This window comes from Oncorhynchus mykiss, chromosome 13, assembly GCF_057628025.1.
Source record: "Oncorhynchus mykiss isolate SJ-2025 chromosome 13, ASM5762802v1, whole genome shotgun sequence".
In the NCBI taxonomy this organism is placed as follows: Eukaryota; Metazoa; Chordata; class Actinopteri; order Salmoniformes; family Salmonidae; genus Oncorhynchus; species Oncorhynchus mykiss.
Window position 1 is genome coordinate 85,123,871 of NC_143034.1, and position 14,146 is coordinate 85,138,016.

Genomic DNA, 14,146 nt, shown 5'->3' on the forward strand with positions numbered 1-14,146 from the left:
CTCGTCTGTGTGCCAGAGAGCGCAGAATAACTGACGAATTTACCAACGCTCAAAACCTGTTGAATACGAGCCGGGGGTCAGTAAACATCGTCAAAGAAAGCGTCATTAAATGGAGGCCAACAGTTACATTCACCAACGCTCTGGATAACACGAAAACAGCCCAACCAGCTCTGCTAGGGAGAGTAACATGGTCAGAGTCGGCTGTTCTCTCATTATGTGTCTGGAAGTAGCTAGCCAACGTTAGCCAGTTAGCTCGGGTGCTTTTGACTGCCGTTGTGAGGTCAGAACTCTCGGATCAACCAGAGTGTCCAGTGTCCGCTCTGAGAGCGAAACGCAATTTACGAACACACAGTTGGGTAGTTAGTTAGATAGCATATAGTTAATATACTGGCAGGTTTGATGTATTGGTAGCCAACTAACGTTAGGTAGCTAACTAACATACCGGTACATACTGCTGTAATGATATGCTATATAGTTCATAAGGACAGTGTAGCTAACTAACATACCAGTACATACTGCTGTAATGATATGCTATATGGTTCACAATGACAGCGTAGCTAACTAACATACCAGTACATACTGCTGTAATGATATGCTATGTTGTCAGCCAACATAAGGTGTAAGGTAACTTATTTGAAAAGTCATTACTTTGTTACATTGCTCAACATTTTCTTGACATTTGTCTTGGTTAGTTAAAGCGATGGATTTGAATCTGCTCTCGTCGGGGTTTGGACTAAGGCTGCATGTCTTCCCCCATTTTCTTCAAATCTGAAAATGTTGTGAAGCCACGCCCATTTTCAGGAAGAATTGCATTATGGGCCTTAAAAGCACAGACGTAGTGTCCACTGCTTGATTACTTTGTATTTTTTGCAAATGTCGTTACGACATCTGGGAACTTTTGTCATAACTATATCCACACTATGACCAATAAGCAGACTACATACTGAATTTACATCACAAATAGTATGGTTAGTATGAGTATTGGAACACAGCTTAGGACTTGTAATGGACTGGATTGAAAATAGAACACTAGATGTGGGTGGTTGACCTAACTGTGTTTCCTGGAGGAGGGGTGGTGCTGGGCGGGGTTCAGGCTGGCCTGGTAAGGGCTCTCTGGAGCTTCTTCAGTCTGGAAGGAGATAAAGAGAGAGACAGGGTTGATGTTTTCATTTTTTATTTCACCTTTATTAAACCAGGTAGGCCCAGTTGAGAACAAGTTCTCTTTTATAATTGCGACCTGGCCAACATAAAGCAAAGCAGTGTGACACAAACAACACAGAGTTACACATGGAATAAACAAACGTACAGTCAATAACACAATAGAAAAGTCTATATACAGTGTGTGCAAATGAGGTAAGATTAGGGAGGTAAGGCAATAAATAGGCCATAGAGGCGAAATAATAACAATTTAGTAATTAACACTGGAGAGATAGATGTGCAGATGACGATGTGCAAGTAGAAATACTGGTGTGCAAAAGAGCAAAAAAATAAAAACAAATATGGGGATGAGGTAGGTAGTTGGTTGGATGGGCTATTTACAGATGGGCTATTTACAGATGGGCTGTGTACAGCTGCAGCGGTCGGTAAGCTGCTCAGTTAGCTGGTGCTTAAAGTTAGTGAGGGAGATATAAGTCTCCAACTTCAGTGATTTTTGCAATTCGTTCCAGTCATTGGCAGCAGAGAACAGGAAGAAAAGGCGGCCAAAGGAGGTGTTGGCTTTGGGGATGACCAGTGAAATATACCTGCTGGAGCGCGTGCTACGGATGGGTGTTGTTATGGTGACCAGTGAGATAAACCTGCTGGAGCGCGTGCCACGGATGGGTGTTGTTATGGTGACCAGTGAGATAAACCTGCTGGAGCGCGTGCTACGGGTGGTGGGTGTTGTTATGGTGACCAGTGAGATAAACCTGCTGGAGCGCGTGCCACGGATGGGTGTTGTTATGGTGACCAGTGAGATAAACCTGCTGGAGCGCATGCTACGGGTGGGTGTTGTTATGGTGACCAGTGAGCGGATATAAGGCGGAGCTTTACCTAGTGGTGAGCTGTGTGGGTCTCAGACAGCATTGGCTATAAGTGTAAGTTGGCAGCACTGATATTTGGCATCTCGACCACGTTCAGGGCTTTCTGAAAGCATTCAGATCCCTTGACTTTTCCCACATTTTGTTACGTTACAGTCTTATTAAATACAAACAAATCTTCATCAACATACACACAACAACCCATGTTGATAAAGTGAAAACAGGTTTTTTGACATTTTTTGCAAATGTATTAAAAATATAAAACAGAAATATTCAGACCCATTGTAGCTGTTATGGTCAGTCTAGCTGTCTGGAGGAGGTACTGCTCTGTTTCAGCTGGTATGGTCAGTCTAGCTGTATGGAGAAGGTACTGCTCTGTTTCAGCTGGTATGGTCAGTCTAGCTGTATGGAGGAGGTACTGCTCTGTTTCAGCTGGTATAGTCAGTCTAGCTGTCTGGAGAAGGTACTGCTCTGTTTCAGCTGGTATGGTCAGTCTAGCTGTCTGGAGGAGAAGGTACTGCTCTGTTTCAGCTGGTATGGTCAGTCTAGCTGTCTGGAGGAGAAGGTACTGCTCTGTTTCAGCTGGTATGGTCAGTCTAGCTGTCTGGAGGAGAAGGTACTGCTCTGTTTCAGCTGGTATGGTCAGTCTAGCTGTATGGAGAAGGTACTGCTCTGTTTCAGCTGGTATGGTCAGTCTAGCTGTATGGAGGAGGTACTGCTCTGTTTCAGCTGGTATGGTCAGTCTAGCTGTATGGAGAAGGTACTGCTCTGTTTCAGCTGGTATGGTCAGTCTAGCTGTATGGAGAAGGTACTGCTCTGTTTCAGCTGGTATGGTCAGTCTAGCTGTCTGGAGGAGAAGGTACTGCTCTGTTTCAGCTGGTATGGTCAGTCTAGCTGTATGGAGAAGGTACTGCTCTGTCTCAGCTGGTATGGTCAGTCTAGCTGTATGGAGAAGGTACTGCTCTGTTTCAGCTGGTATGGTCAGTCTAGCTGTATGGAGGAGAAGGTACTGCTCTGTTTCAGCTGGTATGGTCAGTCTAGCTGTATGGAGGAGAAGGTACTGCTCTGTTTCAGCTGGTATGGTCAGTCTAGCTGTCTGGAGAAGGTACTGCTCTGTTTCAGCTGGTAGGGTCAGTCTAGCTGTCTGGAGAAGGTACTTCTCTGTTTCAGCTGGTATGGTCAGTCTAGCTGTCTGGAGAAGCTACTGCTCTGTTTCAGCTGGTAGGGTCAGTCTAGCTGTCTGGAGAAGGTACTTCTCTGTTTCAGCTGGTATGGTCAGTCTAGCTGTATGGAGGAGAAGGTACTGCTCTGTTTCAGCTGGTATGGTCAGTCTAGCTGTATGGAGGAGGAGGTACTGCTCTGTTTCAGCTGGTATGGTCAGTCTAGCTGTATGGAGAAGGTACTGCTCTGTCTCAGCTGGTATGGTCAGTCTAGCTGTATGGAGGAGAAGGTACTGCTCTGTTTCAGCTGGTATGGTCAGTCTAGCTGTATGGAGAAGGTACTGCTCTGTCTCAGCTGGTACGGTCAGTCTAGCTGTATGGAGAAGGTACTGCTCTGTTTCAGCTGGTATGGTCAGTCTAGCTGTATGGAGGAGGAGGTACTGCTCTGTTTCAGCTGGTATGGTCAGTCTAGCTGTATGGAGAAGGTACTGCTCTGTCTCAGCTGGTATGGTCAGTCTAGCTGTATGGAGAAGGTACTGCTCTGTTTCAGCTGGTATGGTCAGTCTAGCTGTATGGAGGAGGAGGTACTGCTCTGTTTCAGCTGGTATGGTCAGTCTAGCTGTATGGAGAAGGTACTGCTCTGTCTCAGCTGGTATGGTCAGTCTAGCTGTATGGAGAAGGTACTGCTCTGTTTCAGCTGGTATGGTCAGTCTAGCTGTATGGAGGAGGAGGTACTGCTCTGTTTCAGCTGGTATGGTCAGTCTAGCTGTATGGAGAAGGTACTGCTCTGTTTCAGCTGGTATGGTCAGTCTAGCTGTATGGAGGAGGTACTGCTCTGTTTCAGCTGGTATGGTCAGTCTAGCTGTATGGAGGAGAAGGTACTGCTCTGTTTCAGCTGGTATGGTCAGTCTAGCTGTATGGGGAAGGTACTGCTCTGTTTCAGCTGGTATGGTCAGTCTAGCTGTATGGAGAAGGTACTGCTCTGTTTCAGCTGGTATGGTCAGTCTAGCTGTATGGAGGAGGAGGTACTGCTCTGTCTCAGCTGGTATGGTCAGTCTAGCTGTATGGAGAAGGTACTGCTCTGTTTCAGCTGGTATGGTCAGTCTAGCTGTCTGGAGAAGGTACTGCTCTGTTTCAGCTGTTATGGTCAGTCTAGCTGTATGGAGGAGAAGGTACTGCTCTGTTTCAGCTGGTAGGGTCAGTCTAGCTGTATGGAGGAGGTACTGCTCTGTTTCAGCTGTTATGGTCAGTCTAGCTGTATGGAGAAGGTACTGCTCTGTTTCAGCTGTTATGGTCAGTCTAGCTGTATGGAGGAGGAGGTACTGCTCTGTTTCAGCTGTTATGGTCAGTCTAGCTGTATGGAGGAGGAGGTACTGCTCTGTTTCAGCTGGTATGGTCAGTCTCGCTGTATGGAGGAGGAGGTACTGCTCTGTTTCAGCTGGTATGGTCAGTCTAGCTGTATGGAGGAGAAGGTACTGCTCTGTTTCAGCTGGTATGGTCAGTCTAGCTGTATGGAGAAGGTACTGCTCTGTTTCAGCTGGTATGGTCAGTCTAGCTGTATGGAGGAGAAGGTACTGCTCTGTTTCAGCTGGTATGGTCAGTCTAGCTGTATGGAGAAGGTACTGCTCTGGTTCAGCTGGTATGGTCAGTCTAGCTGTATGGAGGAGAAGGTACTGCTCTGTTTCAGCTGTTATGGTCAGTCTAGCTGTATGGAGGAGGAGGTACTGCTCTGTTTCAGCTGGTATGGTCAGTCTAGCTGTATGGAGAAGGTACTGCTCTGTTTCAGCTGGTATGGTCAGTCTAGCTGTATGGAGGAGAAGGTACTGCTCTGTTTCAGCTGGTATGGTCAGTCTAGCTGTATGGAGGAGGTACTGCTCTGTTTCAGCTGGTATGGTCAGTCTAGCTGTATGGAGGAGGAGGTACTGCTCTGTTTCAGCTGGTATGGTCAGTCTAGCTGTATGGAGGAGAAGGTACTGCTCTGTTTCAGCTGGTATGGTCAGTCTAGCTGTATGGAGGAGAAGGTACTGCTTTGTTTCAGCTGGTATGGTCAGTCTAGCTGTCTGGAGAAGGTACTGCTCTGTTTCAGCTGGTATGGTCAGTCTAGCTGTATGGAGGAGGAGGTACTGCTCTGTTTCAGCTGGTATGGTCAGTCTAGCTGTATGGAGAAGGTACTGCTCTGTCTCAGCTGGTATGGTCAGTCTAGCTGTATGGAGAAGGTACTGCTCTGTTTCAGCTGGTATGGTCAGTCTAGCTGTATGGAGGAGGAGGTACTGCTCTGTTTCAGCTGGTATGGTCAGTCTAGCTGTATGGAGAAGGTACTGCTCTGTCTCAGCTGGTATGGTCAGTCTAGCTGTATGGAGAAGGTACTGCTCTGTTTCAGCTGGTATGGTCAGTCTAGCTGTATGGAGGAGGAGGTACTGCTCTGTTTCAGCTGGTATGGTCAGTCTAGCTGTATGGAGAAGGTACTGCTCTGTCTCAGCTGGTATGGTCAGTCTAGCTGTATGGAGAAGGTACTGCTCTGTTTCAGCTGGTATGGTCAGTCTAGCTGTATGGAGGAGGAGGTACTGCTCTGTTTCAGCTGTTATGGTCAGTCTAGCTGTATGGAGAAGGTACTGCTCTGGTTCAGCTGGTATGGTCAGTCTAGCTGTATGGAGGAGAAGGTACTGCTCTGTTTCAGCTGTTATGGTCAGTCTAGCTGTATGGAGGAGAAGGTACTGCTCTGTTTCAGCTGGTATGGTCAGTCTAGCTGTATGGAGAAGGTACTGCTCTGTTTCAGCTGGTATGGTCAGTCTAGCTGTATGGAGGAGGAGGTACTGCTCTGTTTCAGCTGGTATAGTCAGTCTAGCTGTATGGAGAAGGTACTGCTCTGTTTCAGCTGGTATGGTCAGTCTAGCTGTATGGAGGAGGAGGTACTGCTCTGTTTCAGCTGGTATGGTCAGTCTAGCTGTATGGAGGAGAAGGTACTGCTCTGTTTCAGCTGGTATGGTCAGTCTAGCTGTATGAAGGAGAAGGTACTGCTCTGTTTCAGCTGGTATGGTCAGTCTAGCTGTATGGAGGAGGAGGTACTGCTCTGTTTCAGCTGGTAGGGTCAGTCTAGCTGTCTGGAGAAGGTACTTCTCTGTTTCAGCTGGTATGGTCAGTCTAGCTGTATGGAGGAGAAGGTACTGCTCTGTTTCAGCTGGTATGGTCAGTCTAGCTGTATGGAGGAGGAGGTACTGCTCTGTTTCAGCTGGTATGGTCAGTCTAGCTGTATGGAGAAGGTACTGCTCTGTCTCAGCTGGTATGGTCAGTCTAGCTGTATGGAGGAGAAGGTACTGCTCTGTTTCAGCTGGTATGGTCAGTCTAGCTGTATGGAGAAGGTACTGCTCTGTCTCAGCTGGTACGGTCAGTCTAGCTGTATGGAGAAGGTACTGCTCTGTTTCAGCTGGTATGGTCAGTCTAGCTGTATGGAGGAGGAGGTACTGCTCTGTTTCAGCTGGTATGGTCAGTCTAGCTGTATGGAGAAGGTACTGCTCTGTCTCAGCTGGTATGGTCAGTCTAGCTGTATGGAGAAGGTACTGCTCTGTTTCAGCTGGTATGGTCAGTCTAGCTGTATGGAGGAGGAGGTACTGCTCTGTTTCAGCTGGTATGGTCAGTCTAGCTGTATGGAGAAGGTACTGCTCTGTCTCAGCTGGTATGGTCAGTCTAGCTGTATGGAGAAGGTACTGCTCTGTTTCAGCTGGTATGGTCAGTCTAGCTGTATGGAGGAGGAGGTACTGCTCTGTTTCAGCTGGTATGGTCAGTCTAGCTCTATGGAGAAGGTACTGCTCTGTTTCAGCTGGTATGGTCAGTCTAGCTGTATGGAGGAGGTACTGCTCTGTTTCAGCTGGTATGGTCAGTCTAGCTGTATGGAGGAGAAGGTACTGCTCTGTTTCAGCTGGTATGGTCAGTCTAGCTGTATGGAGGAGGAGGTACTGCTCTGTTTCAGCTGGTATGGTCAGTCTAGCTGTATGGAGGAGAAGGTACTGCTCTGTTTCAGCTGGTATGGTCAGTCTAGCTGTATGGAGAAGGTACTGCTCTGTTTCAGCTGGTATGGTCAGTCTAGCTGTATGGAGGAGGAGGTACTGCTCTGTCTCAGCTGGTATGGTCAGTCTAGCTGTATGGAGAAGGTACTGCTCTGTTTCAGCTGGTATGGTCAGTCTAGCTGTCTGGAGAAGGTACTGCTCTGTTTCAGCTGTTATGGTCAGTCTAGCTGTATGGAGGAGAAGGTACTGCTCTGTTTCAGCTGGTAGGGTCAGTCTAGCTGTATGGAGGAGGTACTGCTCTGTTTCAGCTGTTATGGTCAGTCTAGCTGTATGGAGAAGGTACTGCTCTGTTTCAGCTGTTATGGTCAGTCTAGCTGTATGGAGGAGGAGGTACTGCTCTGTTTCAGCTGTTATGGTCAGTCTAGCTGTATGGAGGAGGAGGTACTGCTCTGTTTCAGCTGGTATGGTCAGTCTAGCTGTATGGAGGAGGAGGTACTGCTCTGTTTCAGCTGGTATGGTCAGTCTAGCTGTATGGAGGAGAAGGTACTGCTCTGTTTCAGCTGGTATGGTCAGTCTAGCTGTATGGAGAAGGTACTGCTCTGTTTCAGCTGGTATGGTCAGTCTAGCTGTATGGAGGAGAAGGTACTGCTCTGTTTCAGCTGGTATGGTCAGTCTAGCTGTATGGAGAAGGTACTGCTCTGGTTCAGCTGGTATGGTCAGTCTAGCTGTATGGAGGAGAAGGTACTGCTCTGTTTCAGCTGTTATGGTCAGTCTAGCTGTATGGAGGAGGAGGTACTGCTCTGTTTCAGCTGGTATGGTCAGTCTAGCTGTATGGAGAAGGTACTGCTCTGTTTCAGCTGGTATGGTCAGTCTAGCTGTATGGAGGAGAAGGTACTGCTCTGTTTCAGCTGATATGGTCAGTCTAGCTGTATGGAGGAGGTACTGCTCTGTTTCAGCTGGTATGGTCAGTCTAGCTGTATGGAGGAGGAGGTACTGCTCTGTTTCAGCTGGTATGGTCAGTCTAGCTGTATGGAGGAGAAGGTACTGCTCTGTTTCAGCTGGTATGGTCAGTCTAGCTGTATGGAGGAGAAGGTACTGCTCTGTTTCAGCTGGTATGGTCAGTCTAGCTGTCTGGAGAAGGTACTGCTCTGTTTCAGCTGGTATGGTCAGTCTAGCTGTATGGAGGAGGAGGTACTGCTCTGTTTCAGCTGGTATGGTCAGTCTAGCTGTATGGAGAAGGTACTGCTCTGTCTCAGCTGGTATGGTCAGTCTAGCTGTATGGAGAAGGTACTGCTCTGTTTCAGCTGGTATGGTCAGTCTAGCTGTATGGAGGAGGAGGTACTGCTCTGTTTCAGCTGGTATGGTCAGTCTAGCTGTATGGAGAAGGTACTGCTCTGTCTCAGCTGGTATGGTCAGTCTAGCTGTATGGAGAAGGTACTGCTCTGTTTCAGCTGGTATGGTCAGTCTAGCTGTATGGAGGAGGAGGTACTGCTCTGTTTCAGCTGGTATGGTCAGTCTAGCTGTATGGAGAAGGTACTGCTCTGTCTCAGCTGGTATGGTCAGTCTAGCTGTATGGAGAAGGTACTGCTCTGTTTCAGCTGGTATGGTCAGTCTAGCTGTATGGAGGAGGAGGTACTGCTCTGTTTCAGCTGTTATGGTCAGTCTAGCTGTATGGAGGAGGAGGTACTGCTCTGTTTCAGCTGGTATAGTTAGTCTAGCTGTATGGAGAAGGTACTGCTCTGTTTCAGCTGGTATGGTCAGTCTAGCTGTATGGAGGAGGAGGTACTGCTCTGTTTCAGCTGGTATGGTCAGTCTAGCTGTATGGAGGAGAAGGTACTGCTCTGTTTCAGCTGGTATGGTCAGTCTAGCTGTATGAAGGAGAAGGTACTGCTCTGTTTCAGCTGGTATGGTCAGTCTAGCTGTATGGAGGAGGAGGTACTGCTCTGTTTCAGCTGGTATGGTCAGTCTAGCTGTATGGAGAAGGTACTGCTCTGTGTCAGCTGTTATGGTCAGTCTAGCTGTATGGAGGAGAAGGTACTGCTCTGTTTCAGCTGTTATGGTCAGTCTAGCTGTATGGAGGAGGAGGTACTGCTCTGTTTCAGCTGGTATGGTCAGTCTAGCTGTATGGAGGAGGTACTGCTCTGTTTCAGCTGGTATGGTCAGTCTAGCTGTATGGAGGAGGAGGTACTGCTCTGTTTCAGCTGTTATGGTCAGTCTAGCTGTATGGAGGAGAAGGTACTGCTCTGTTTCCACTGGTATGGTCAGTCTAGCTGTATGGAGGAGAAGGTACTGCTCTGTTTCAGCTGGTATGGTCAGTCTAGCTGTATGGAGGAGGTACTGCTCTGTTTCAGCTGGTATGGTCAGTCTAGCTGTATGGAGAAGGTACTGCTCTGTTTCAGCTGGTATGGTCAGTCTAGCTGTATGGAGAAGGTACTGCTCTGTTTCAGCTGGTATAGTCAGTCTAGCTGTATGGAGAAGGTACTGCTCTGTTTCAGCTGGTATGGTCAGTCTAGCTGTATGGAGAAGGTACTGCTCTGTTTCAGCTGGTATGGTCAGTCTAGCTGTATGGAGGAGGTACTGCTCTGTTTCAGCTGGTATGGTCAGTCTAGCTGTATGGAGGAGAAGGTACTGCTCTGTTTCAGCTGTTATGGTCAGTCTAGCTGTATGGAGAAGGTACTGCTCTGTTTCAGCTGGTATGGTCAGTCTAGCTGTATGGAGAAGGTACTGCTCTGTTTCAGCTGGTATGGTCAGTCTAGCTGTATGGAGGAGAAGGTACTGCTCTGTTTCAGCTGGTATGGTCAGTCTAGCTGTATGGAGAAGGTACTGCTCTGTTTCAGCTGGTATGGTCAGTCTAGCTGTATGGAGGAGGAGGTACTGCTCTGTTTCAGCTGGTATGGTCAGTCTAGCTGTATGGAGAAGGTACTGCTCTGTTTCAGCTGGTATGGTCAGTCTAGCTGTATGGAGGAGAAGGTACTGCTCTGTTTCAGCTGGTATGGTCAGTCTAGCTGTCTGGAGGAGAAGGTACTGCTCTGTTTCAGCTGGTATGGTCAGTCTAGCTGTCTGGAGAAGCTACTGCTCTGTTTCAGCTGGTATGGTCAGTCTAGCTGTATGGAGGAGAAGGTACTGCTCTGTTTCAGCTGGTATGGTCAGTCTAGCTGTATGGAGAAGGTACTGCTCTGTTTCAGCTGGTATGATCAGTCTAGCTGTATGGAGAAGGAGGTACTGCTCTGTTTCAGCTGTTATGGTCAGTCTAGCTGTATGGAGGAGGAGGTACTGCTCTGTTTCAGCTGGTATGGTCAGTCTAGCTGTATGGAGGAGAAGGTACTGCTCTGTTTCAGCTGGTATGGTCAGTCTAGCTGTATGGAGAAGGAGGTACTGCTCTGTTTCAGCTGGTATGGTCAGTCTAGCTGCATGGAGGAGGAGGTACTGCTCTGTTTCAGCTGGTATGGTCAGTCTAGCTGTATGGAGAAGGTACTGCTCTGTTTCAGCTGGTATGGTCAGTCTAGCTGTATGGAGGAGAAGGCACTGCTCTGTTTCAGCTGGTATGGTCAGTCTAGCTGTATGGAGGAGAAGGTACTGCTCTGTTTCAGCTGGTATGGTCAGTCTAGCTGTCTGGAGGAGAAGGTACTGCTCTGTTTCAGCTGGTATGGTCAGTCTAGCTGTCTGGAGAAGCTACTAATCTGTTTCAGCTGGTATGGTCAGTCTAGCTGTATGGAGGAGAAGGTACTGCTCTGTTTCAGCTGGTATGGTCAGTCTAGCTGTATGGAGAAGGTACTGCTCTGTTTCAGCTGGTATGGTCAGTCTAGCTGTATGGAGGAGGTACTGCTCTGTTTCAGCTGGTATGGTCAGTCTAGCTGTCTGGAGAAGGTACTGCTCTGTTTCAGCTGGTATGGTCAGTCTAGCTGTATGGAGGAGAAGGTACTGCTCTGTTTCAGCTGGTATGGTCAGTCTAGCTGTATGGAGAAGGTACTGCTCTGTTTCAGCTGGTATGGTCAGTCTAGCTGTATGGAGGAGGTACTGCTCTGTTTCAGCTGTTATGGTCAGTCTAGCTGTATGGAGAAGGTACTGCTCTGTTTCAGCTGGTATGGTCAGTCTAGCTGTATGGAGGAGGTACTGCTCTGTTTCAGCTGGTATGGTCAGTCTAGCTGTATGGAGGAGAAGGTACTGCTCTGTTTCAGCTGGTATGGTCAGTCTAGCTGTATGGAGGAGAAGGTACTGCTCTGTTTCAGCTGGTATGGTCAGTCTAGCTGTATGGAGGAGGAGGTACTGTCTCTGTTTCAGCTGGTATGGTCAGTCTAGTTGTATGGAGAAGGTACTGCTCTGTTTCAGCTGGTATGGTAAGTCTAGCTGTATGGAGGAGGTACTGCTCTGTTTCAGCTGTTATGGTCAGTCTAGCTGAATGGAGGAGAAGGTACTGCTCTGTTTCAGCTGGTATGGTCAGTCTAGCTGTATGGAGAAGGTACTGCTCTGTTTCAGCTGGTATGGTCAGTCTAGCTGTATGGAGGAGGTACTGCTCTGTTTCAGCTGGTATGGTCAGTCTAGCTGTATGGAGGAGAAGGTACTGCTCTGTTTCAGCTGGTATGGTCAGTCTAGCTGTATGAAGAAGGTACTGCTCTGTTTCAGCTGGTATGGTCAGTCTAGCTGTATGGAGGAGGAGGTACTGCTCTGTTTCAGCTGGTATGGTCAGTCTAGCTGTATGGAGGAGGAGGTACTGTCTCTGTTTCAGCTGGTATGGTCAGTCTAGCTGTATGGAGGAGAAGGTACTGCTCTGTTTCAGCTGGTATGGTCAGTCTAGCTGTCTGGAGGAGAAGGTACTGCTCTGTTTCAGCTGGTATGGTCAGTCTAGCTGCATGGAGGAGGAGGTACTGCTCTGTTTCAGCTGGTATGGTCAGTCTAGCTGTATGGAGAAGGTACTGCTCTGTTTCAGCTGGTATGGTCAGTCTAGCTGTATGGAGGAGAAGGCACTGCTCTGTTTCAGCTGGTATGGTCAGTCTAGCTGTATGGAGGAGAAGGTACTGCTCTGTTTCAGCTGGTATGGTCAGTCTAGCTGTCTGGAGGAGAAGGTACTGCTCTGTTTCAGCTGGTATGGTCAGTCTAGCTGTATGGAGAAGGTACTGCTCTGTTTCAGCTGGTATGGTCAGTCTAGCTGTATGGAGGAGGTACTGCTCTGTTTCAGCTGGTATGGTCAGTCTAGCTGTATGGAGGAGGTACTGCTCTGTTTCAGCTGGTATGGTCAGTCTAGCTGTCTGGAGAAGGTACTGCTCTGTTTCAGCTGGTATGGTCAGTCTAGCTGTATGGAGAAGGTACTGCTCTGTTTCAGCTGGTATGGTCAGTCTAGCTGTATGGAGGAGGTACTGCTCTGTTTCAGCTGGTATGGTCAGTCTAGCTGTCTGGAGAAGGTACTGCTCTGTTTCAGCTGGTATGGTCAGTCTAGCTGTATGGAGGAGAAGGTACTGCTCTGTTTCAGCTGGTATGGTCAGTCTAGCTGTATGGAGAAGGTACTGCTCTGTTTCAGCTGGTATGGTCAGTCTAGCTGTATGGAGGAGGTACTGCTCTGTTTCAGCTGTTATGGTCAGTCTAGCTGTATGGAGAAGGTACTGCTCTGTTTCAGCTGGTATGGTCAGTCTAGCTGTATGGAGGAGGTACTGCTCTGTTTCAGCTGGTATGGTCAGTCTAGCTGTATGGAGGAGAAGGTACTGCTCTGTTTCAGCTGGTATGGTCAGTCTAGCTGTATGGAGGAGAAGGTACTGCTCTGTTTCAGCTGGTATGGTCAGTCTAGCTGTATGGAGGAGGAGGTACTGTCTCTGTTTCAGCTGGTATGGTCAGTCTAGTTGTATGGAGAAGGTACTGCTCTGTTTCAGCTGGTATGGTCAGTCTAGCTGTATGGAGGAGGTACTGCTCTGTTTCAGCTGTTATGGTCAGTCTAGCTGAATGGAGGAGAAGGTACTGCTCTGTTTCAGCTGGTATGGTCAGTCTAGCTGTATGGAGAAGGTACTGCTCTGTTTCAGCTGGTATGGTCAGTCTAGCTGTATGGAGGAGAAGGTACTGCTCTGTTTCAGCTGGTATGGTCAGTCTAGCTGTATGGAGAAGGTACTGCTCTGTTTCAGCTGGTATGGTCAGTCTAGCTGTATGGAGAAGGTACTGCTCTGTTTCAGCTGGTATGGTCAGTCTAGCTGTATGGAGAAGGTACTGCTCTGTTTCAGCTGGTATGGTCAGTCTAGCTGTATGGAGAAGGTACTGCTCTGTTTCAGCTGGTATGGTCAGTCTAGCTGTATGGAGGAGGTACTGCTCTGTTTCAGCTGGTATGGTCAGTCTAGCTGTATTGAGGAGAAGGTACTGCTCTGTTTCAGCTGGTATGGTCAGTCTAGCTGTATGGAGGAGAAGGTACTGCTCTGTTTCAGCTGGTATGGTCAGTCTAGCTGTATGGAGGAGGAGGTACTGCTCTGTTTCAGCTGGTATGGTCAGTCTAGCTGAATGGAGGAGAAGGTACTGCTCTGTTTCAGCTGTTATGGTCAGTCTAGCTGTATGGAGAAGGTACTGCTCTGTTTCAGCTGGTATGGTCAGTCTAGCTGTATGGAGAAGAAGGTACTGCTCTGTTTCAGCTGGTATGGTCAGTCTAGCTGTATGGAGAAGGTACTGCTCTGTTTCAGCTGGTATGGTCAGTCTAGCTGTATGGAGGAGGTACTGCTCTGTTTCAGCTGGTATGGTCAGTCTAGCTGTATGGAGGAGGTACTGCTCTGTTTCAGCTGGTATGGTCAGTCTAGCTGTCTGGAGAAGGTACTGCTCTGTTTCAGCTGGTATGGTCAGTCTAGCTGTATGGAGAAGGTACTGCTCTGTTTCAGCTGGTATGGTCAGTCTAGCTGTATGGAGGAGGTACTGCTCTGTTTCAGCTGGTATGGTCAGTCTAGCTGTCTGGAGAAGGTACTGCTCTGTTTCAGCTGGTATGGTCAGTCTAGCTGTATGG

The 14,146-nt window shown here is 48.2% G+C and overlaps 1 protein-coding gene across 1 annotated transcript in view; it reads right to left on the reverse strand.

Annotated features, from left to right (window-relative positions):
* Positions 1 to 14,146, reverse strand: part of LOC118947901 (unconventional myosin-XV) — a 212,756-nt gene that overhangs the window by 50,294 nt on the left and 148,316 nt on the right. Inside the window, exon 39 of the mRNA XM_090194383.1 lies at positions 1,054 to 1,402. Within this exon, the coding sequence (XP_090050509.1) occupies positions 1,054 to 1,402 (349 nt within the window). The remainder of the gene's footprint in view (positions 1 to 1,053; positions 1,403 to 14,146) is intronic.